This window comes from Gekko japonicus, unplaced genomic scaffold (assembly GCF_001447785.1).
Source record: "Gekko japonicus isolate JY-2015 unplaced genomic scaffold, Gekko_japonicus_V1.1 scaffold2682, whole genome shotgun sequence".
Lineage (NCBI taxonomy): Eukaryota > Metazoa > Chordata > Lepidosauria > Squamata > Gekkonidae > Gekko > Gekko japonicus.
In genome coordinates, this window is record NW_015168735.1 from 83,326 (window position 1) to 90,733 (window position 7,408).

The 7,408-nt window shown below is 44.9% G+C and overlaps 1 protein-coding gene across 1 annotated transcript in view; it reads right to left on the bottom strand.

Moving 5' to 3' along the window:
- Window positions 1-5,623, bottom strand: part of HUNK (hormonally up-regulated Neu-associated kinase) — a gene marked incomplete at its 3' end in the record, with an annotated part of 81,356 nt that extends 75,733 nt beyond the window's left edge. The window contains exon 1 of the mRNA XM_015415608.1: window positions 5,363-5,623. Within this exon, the coding sequence (XP_015271094.1) occupies window positions 5,363-5,623 (261 nt within the window). The remainder of the gene's footprint in view (window positions 1-5,362) is intronic.
- Window positions 5,624-7,408: the final 1,785 nt, after the last annotated feature.

A 7,408-nucleotide genomic window follows, 5' to 3' on the forward strand; every position in this document is an offset into this window, starting at 1 on the left:
GAACTGGCGGGATGTCCGTGCCTGCCCTTCTGGGCATGCTCGCTGGGGCTCCTGAGCATGCTCAGTTGGGCTAGGCACGAAAATCCTTTTAAAAGAGCTTGCTAGGCACCGGCAGATCCAGCGCAGGCGCACTAGATCCCATTGGTGTGAAGCACAGAGACCACGAAGATCTGGAGGTGCCACAACATCTGATTGTTTTGATGCATCACTATACTCTGGAGAAGAGGCTACTGTTAGGATAGAATATGGGTAAACAGAATGGTTCCCAAGTGGCAAAGGTGTCAGTCAAGGATTATTTTATCTCCGCATGTCTTCAACCTATATGTAGAACATATAATAAGGAAAACTGGATTAGATTTAGATGAAGGTGGAGTGAAAATTGATGAAAGGAACACTAACAATTTGTGATATGCAGATGATACCACATTACTGGTAGAAAACAGTGAACACCTGAAATAACTCCTGATGAATGTTAAAGCAGAAAGTGCCAAAGCAGGATTACAGCTGAACATCAAGGAGACAAAAGTGATGACTACTGAGGAATTACACAACTTTAAGGATGACAATTAAGAACTTTAAATTGTTAAAGGTTCTCTGTTCCTTGGCTCAATCATCATCCAAAAAGAGAAACAGCAACCAAGAAATTAGAAAAGCAGCCATGAAGGCCCTAGAAAAGATCCTCAAGTGTAAGGATGTGCCCCTGATGACCGAGATCAAGATAACTCATACCACAATAATTACTATGGGTGTGAAAGTTGGATGATGAAGAAGGCAGACAGGAAGAAAGTTGATTCATTTGAAATGTGGTGCTTGAGTAGAGTTTTACAGATACCGTGGACTGCCAAAAAGACAAATTAGTGGGTTCTACCTCAAATAAAGTTTGAACTCTCTCCCTAGAAGCTAAAATATCCAAAATGACTATAGTACTTTGGTCATATTACAAGAAGACAAGAGTCACTGGAAAAGACAACAATGCTAGGAAAAGTTGAAGGCATCAAAATTGGATTGACTCAATCAAGGAAGCCACGGCCCTCAGTTTGCAAGACCTGAACAAGGCTGTTAATGATAGGACTGAAGAAGTACTGAAGAATGATAGGGAAATGGCTGAGAAGCTGAATGCATTTTTTGCCCCTGTCTTCACTGTGGAAGATGAGAAGTGCTTCCCACTGCAGAAGCGCTGATTTCGGGAGGGGTGTTGAAAGACCTGAGTCAGATTGAGGTGATGAGGAGGTCCTACGACTGATAGACAACTTAAAAACTGATAAATCACCAGGCCCAGATGGCATACATCTGAGAGTTCTGAAAGAACTCAACTGTGAACTTGTGGATCTCCTGACAAAAATGTGTCATCTTTCATTAAAATCTGCCTCCATTCCTGAAGACTGGATGTAGCTAATGTCACTCCCATCTTTAAAAAGGATTCCAGAGGAGATGCGGGAAGTTACAGGCCAGTCAGTCTGACATCGATTCCGCGCAAGTTGGTGGAAACTGTTATTAAGGAAAGAATTAGTAGGCGCATTGATGAACAAAAACTATTGAGGCAGACTCAGCATGGGTTCTGTAAGGGAAGATCTTGTCTCACTAACCTGTTAGTGTTCTTTGAGGGAGTGAACAAACATGTGGACAAGGGGGACCCAATAGATGTTTACCCTGACTTTTGATAAGCTTTTGATACCAGATACCAGAAAGCTTTTGATAAAGTTCCTCAGCAAAGGCTCCTAAGTAAGCTCAATAGTCATGGGATAAAAGGACAAGTCCTTTTGTGGATCAAAAACTGGCTAATTAATAGGAAACAGAGAGTGAGTATAAATGGGAAATTTTCTCAGTGGAGGGTGGTAAGCAGTGGGGTACCACAGGGATCAGTACTGGTCTGATGCTTTTTAACTTGTTTATTAATGATTTGGAGTTGGGAATAAGCAGTGAAGTGGCTAAATTTGCAGATGACACAAAGTTGTTCAGGGTGGTGAGAACCGGGGAGGATTGTGAGGCACTCCAAAGGGATCTGTCGAGGATGGGCGAGTGGGCGTCAACATGGCAAATGGAGTTTAATGTGGTCAAGTGCAAAGTGATGCACATTGGAGCCAAAACCCCTAAATATAAATACACGTTGATGGGGTCTGAACTGGCAGAGACTGACCAAGATAGAGATCTTGGAGTCCTAGTAGATAACTCACTGAAAATGTCGAGACAGTGTGGGACTGCAAAAAAAAGGCCAATGCTATGCTGGGGATTATTAGGAAGGGAACTGAAAACAAATCAGCCAGTAACATAATGCCCCTGTATAAATCGATGGTGCGACCTCATTTGGAGTACTGTGTACAGTTCTGGTTACCACATCTCAAAAAGGATATTATAGCATTGGAAAAAGTACAAAAAAGGGCAACTAGAATGATAAAAGGGTTGGAACACTTTCCCTATGAAGAAAGGTTAAAGCGCTTGGGGCTCTTTAGCTTGGAGAAACAACGGCTGAGGGGTGACATGATTGAGATTTATAAGATTATGCATGGGATAGAGCAGGTAGAGAAAGAAGTACTTTTCTCCCTTTCTCACAATACAAGAACTTGTGGGCATTCAATGAAATTGCTGAGCAGTTGGGTTAGAACAGATAAAAGGAAGTACTTCTTCACCCAAAGAGTGATTAACACATGGAATTCACTGCCACAGGAGGTGGTGGCAGGTACAAGCATGGATGGCTTCAAGAGGGAATTGAATAAACATATGGAGCAGAGGTCCATCAGTTGCTATTAACCACAAGGTATAGATAGGAACTCTCAGTCTGGGGCAAGTGATGCTCTGTATTATTGGTGCTTGGGAGGGGGGCAACAGTGGGAGGGCTCCTAGTATCCTGGCCCCACTGCTGGACCTCCGGATGGCACCTGGTATTTTTGGCCACTATGTGACAAAGTGTTGGACAGGATGGGCCATTGGCCTGATCCAACATTGGCTTCTCTTACGTTCTTATGACATTCTGGAGGTCATTAATTCATAGGTTCATGTAAGTTGTAAGCAAGTTGATGGCACTTCACACACACACACACACACACACACACACACACACACACTTTGAGAACTGGACTGACAATAAGGCAGGCTCAATTCTCCCAAGCACACAAAGAGCCTACTCCAAGGCTTAAACTATTCACTTCTAATCCAGTATGCTAACCCAGTGTCAGCTGTTATATACATACATAACTTTAAGGCTTGATGTCCTTCATACAATGCCACCTCTTTCTTTTTTTCCTCATTCCTAAGAAATGGGTTTAGCATGATTCTTCTTCATCTCTTCTTGCCATCTATTGGGATACTCTCCCTTTGGATTTCCTGCACTGAGCAGGAGGCTGGACAAGATGACCAATAAGATGCTTAAGGCTTCTAGTGACCAATAAAGATCTTTTAGAAACAGAATGTGCATATGCTTTTATGTGAGAGTAAGACTTCTGCGCAAACATGCACAAGCTACATGAATAATTTTAAAAAGCAATATGTATTTTGCTTCTTAAACTATATTTATTTCTATTATGCTCTTACACAGTACTCCCAATTATTGCCCATCCAGATTACTATTCTGATTTATACCTGCTCAGCTGCAGCATCCAGTGAGCCCAGAAGAGGCACTGAACCCAGATGATGTCTACTATTACTTCAAAGGAAACACATGAACCTTCAAATGTCAAAGAATTTGTGAGGCAGACCGAAAAGTAACCATTTATTGACTAAATATAAACTGAAACTAGTTATAAATGCAAACTAACAGCCCGATTCTATGCATTTTATTCATTTTAATAGGGATTACTCTCAGTTAAAAACGCAAACAAAGTCATTTTAGAAAGGTAGTGGATTAATTACAGAGTTAGCATTTTAAGCACTCATGGGCAATTGGAAGATTAGGTGACACACCACTGTAATGACCCAAAATCTAATATTCAAGCCTTAAACTACATACCTAACCGGCAAATGAGTTTGTAAATGTTTCAGACAAGTCATTTTCAAATTACGTATTTCCTTATTATCCCTAAAATGGCCTTATGTTATCTCAGGGTAAGTGACATAAGTGCTGCTATTTGTGAAATATGAAAGTGAAAGGATTCCTTCATAAATATTCCTGAATGTTATACCTCAGTGTTCTGTGTCCAAGGTTAAACACTACCTTGTTTTAACAGCATCAGATTCAACAGCCTCTAAACACAAAAGTCAGTTTTCAGCTGGCAAACAGCAAACTGCAGAAATTATTAGGTGTTATATTATTTTGCTATTACATTTGGAAACCTAACAGCAAAAAGCACAGGAGAATAACAGAAATTAAGTCATCCTTACGGTATGCAGAGCATACTTAGTACAGTGCCAACATAATACAATGCCTTCCCAAACAATAAACGGTCAGGTTTCTAAAATGCCACTGTTGCCCTCTTTCAAGAAATAATCCAGAGTTTCTAATACATTGTGTTTCTATTCTATTGCCTTTTCCCAGTGCTAAACGTGATACAGTTTGTAGCCTGGAGCAATGCAGTTCTTTCTCAAGCTAACCGATCTCAAGAAGAGAACCAGTGTGGTGATTTGAAGCTTGGAATATGCCCTGAGACTAGAGTTCAAATCCCCACTCAGCCATGTAAAGAAACCTCCAAGCCTTACTGGGTGATCTTGGTCCAGTCCCTCTCTCTTAGGATATTCTGTCTCAGCCATTCATGAGCAGCTTGAAAATGACAGAATAACAATGTATAGACTGGCACGGCGAATACGGTTGTGTAACTAGATATCGAACGTGCCAAGGCAACACACGGCTTCCTTTACTGGAGTTCGTTTTATTTATTTATTTTTCCTTCGACGTCTGTATGATCCTGGTGTATTAGCTTTGTTTTTTTTTAAAATTCAGATAAGAACAAGCCTTCCCCCTTTTCCAACCTGTGGAACAACGGGGGTGGGGGGCGAGTTTGGTGGCAGCACGCTGCCCCAGCTACGAAAAGCCCGCGCTACAGCCCACATCCAGTACTGTCGCAACGAAGGGGAGAAGTTGTGGAACGAGTGGGAAACTAATAAACAGCGGCCCCTGTGGGCGAACTGCTAGCGGTATCTGGGAGGGGAAATGGGGAGAAGCAGCTGGGGGCACCGTAGAAGGCGAAGTGAGGAGCTGCAGCCGCTCGACTGCGTGCATAGAGCGAGATTACTGGCGGGACAAAGGCGGCTCTCGGCAGCTGCAAATCAAGAAATTAACCGGGACAGTCCACCTCTTTGGAATAAAGGCGGCTGCCCTTGGGCCGGCAGCTCCCGATGGGGCCGCCGCAAGGAAGGAGACCCCGCTTTAGGTCTCACGGAACGAAGGGGAGCTACCCCGAGGAGCGGGAAGGGGAGGGGGGAGGATAAGTACCTTTTCTCCGGTCACTACATGCATCCCTTCCCGCACTTTGGCAAAGGAGCCCTCGCCCAACTTCCTGCCGATCAGATAGTTGCCAACGCGCTTGATGTGCTGGAATTCGCGAAGCCGCTCCCGGGACGCCGCCGCGTTGACCCAGGCCGCCAGGAAAGTTCCCTCCGGGCCAGGGGGAGGCGTCGTGGGCTCACCCCCGCTGTCGCCGAAGCTGGCCGCTGGGGGCTCGCTCAGGAGCCCGTCGCCAGCAGCTGCCGGCATCTTTCCGCCGCTGCAGCCGCTGAGCTTCGCTGCAAAGGGTGGCGCGGCTTCCTTTTTCTCGCCCCTGCTGCAACCGAGCGAGCCTCACGGCGGTGCGGACCTGCTTCGGCAAAGACGGTCTCGAGCTGCCGCCGCCGCCGCCGCTCCCCACGCTTCAGTCTGCAGCACCCGCCTGCCAATGTGACCAGCACCCGCCAGTCCACGTGGGGACCCGACGGCGCCCGAATAACTGCAGAAGCAGCCTGCTTCTCAGTGCAATGATGCCATACAAAGGACGAGAAGCCTCCTCGGAGGACTCTGGCTCGCTTGGTCGAAATCTAGCACGATCCCCGCGGCGACAACGAGACTCTGCGGCCAGCGAAGGCGAGCGGCAATGCTACGACGCTGGGGGCTGCACATCACGTTGAAGAAGGAGCCAGAGCCAGCTCCCGCAGATCAATTGTCTCCAGTCTCCCTGGAAGCCAGTTGGCTGCCTTCTCCTCATTGAATCTGTCGATCACTTTTCTCCTCCCTCTCGTACCGTGCCTTGCTGTCTCCTGGTGCTGATGGCTGAGGCTCCCTTCCCCCCTATACTGCGGGGAGGGGTCAGGAAACGGGGGGGGGAGTCTTGTTCAGGCTGAATTTGCAGTAATTTAATCCGATCACCCTCTTGGGGAAAAGATATAATGAAAACTCGGCCGCAGCCGTGATCCTTTGGAAACTGGGGTAGCTTTCCCTTTTCGCTCCCCCCACCCCTTTTAACTGCAAGTACAGGTCTACCAATAAAACAAAATCTCATCAAGATTCTTTAGTTCTAGAGAGTTTTCAAGAAGGCACCTTAAATTCACGAAGAAACTGCATTTCCCTTTCTCTCTCTATAATTAGGGCACTCACGCAGTGAGGTGACTCCTTTTCCCAGCAAAGCTTGGTTTCTTTTTCTCATGATCTCTTTTATTCTTCCCCATAATGTTTTTTTAATGCTGCTTTCCCCACCTTTCCTTCTTGAAAGCACTTCACTTTGCTTTCACTTGTCTGCTGGTGAAATGTGCTCCAGAGCTCAGATCGTGACAGCCGTGCCAGTAAAGCATAAATACTCCCCCCCACCCCTTTCTGATGTTAAGAAAGCCAGGCTGAAAATGCAATTATCTGGGGGAGGGGGAGAGACTCTACCCTTAACTGTGCATTATTTTTTTATTTACAGCTGGTAGCCTCCATTTTATGTCCTCATCAACATTATGTGTTTATCAGTTCCCCAAATGCATCTTTCCAGATCATTAATACTGCATCTTTCTTCCTAACTGTACTTTAGAACCTTACACTATTCCTAAAACAACTCCTGATGCAAATAAAATTACTGGCAAGATGAACAGATGGGAAATTGAGTGAGAATGATTCCACATTAGGCAAACTCATGAAGAATATCAGTGGTCCCAGAAGAGTCAATACACCTACTTATATGTACCTTAAGGCTGATTCAAACACTACAGGTGCTCCATGGAAGCTGGAAATGCTTCCATTTGCAGTGGCCCCACAGAGATTACATAACATTTTCTCAGCATGAAGTGTACACGAACTGTGTGTATGAATGCTAGAAAAAAAATATCAAAATCAACCTGACAGCATCAAAAACATTCCTGCAAATACAGCCTTTGATAAAGTAGTTAGTAGGTAGGGGCAATGAAATAAACCTTCAAGATCTTAAACAAAGCCCAGTCTAATGGAACATTCTCCTGAGATGTCTTGACAAATGTAGCTAAGAAGGGACTCACACAAGAGCAATAATAAAGGCTGGTTTCTATATCTGAA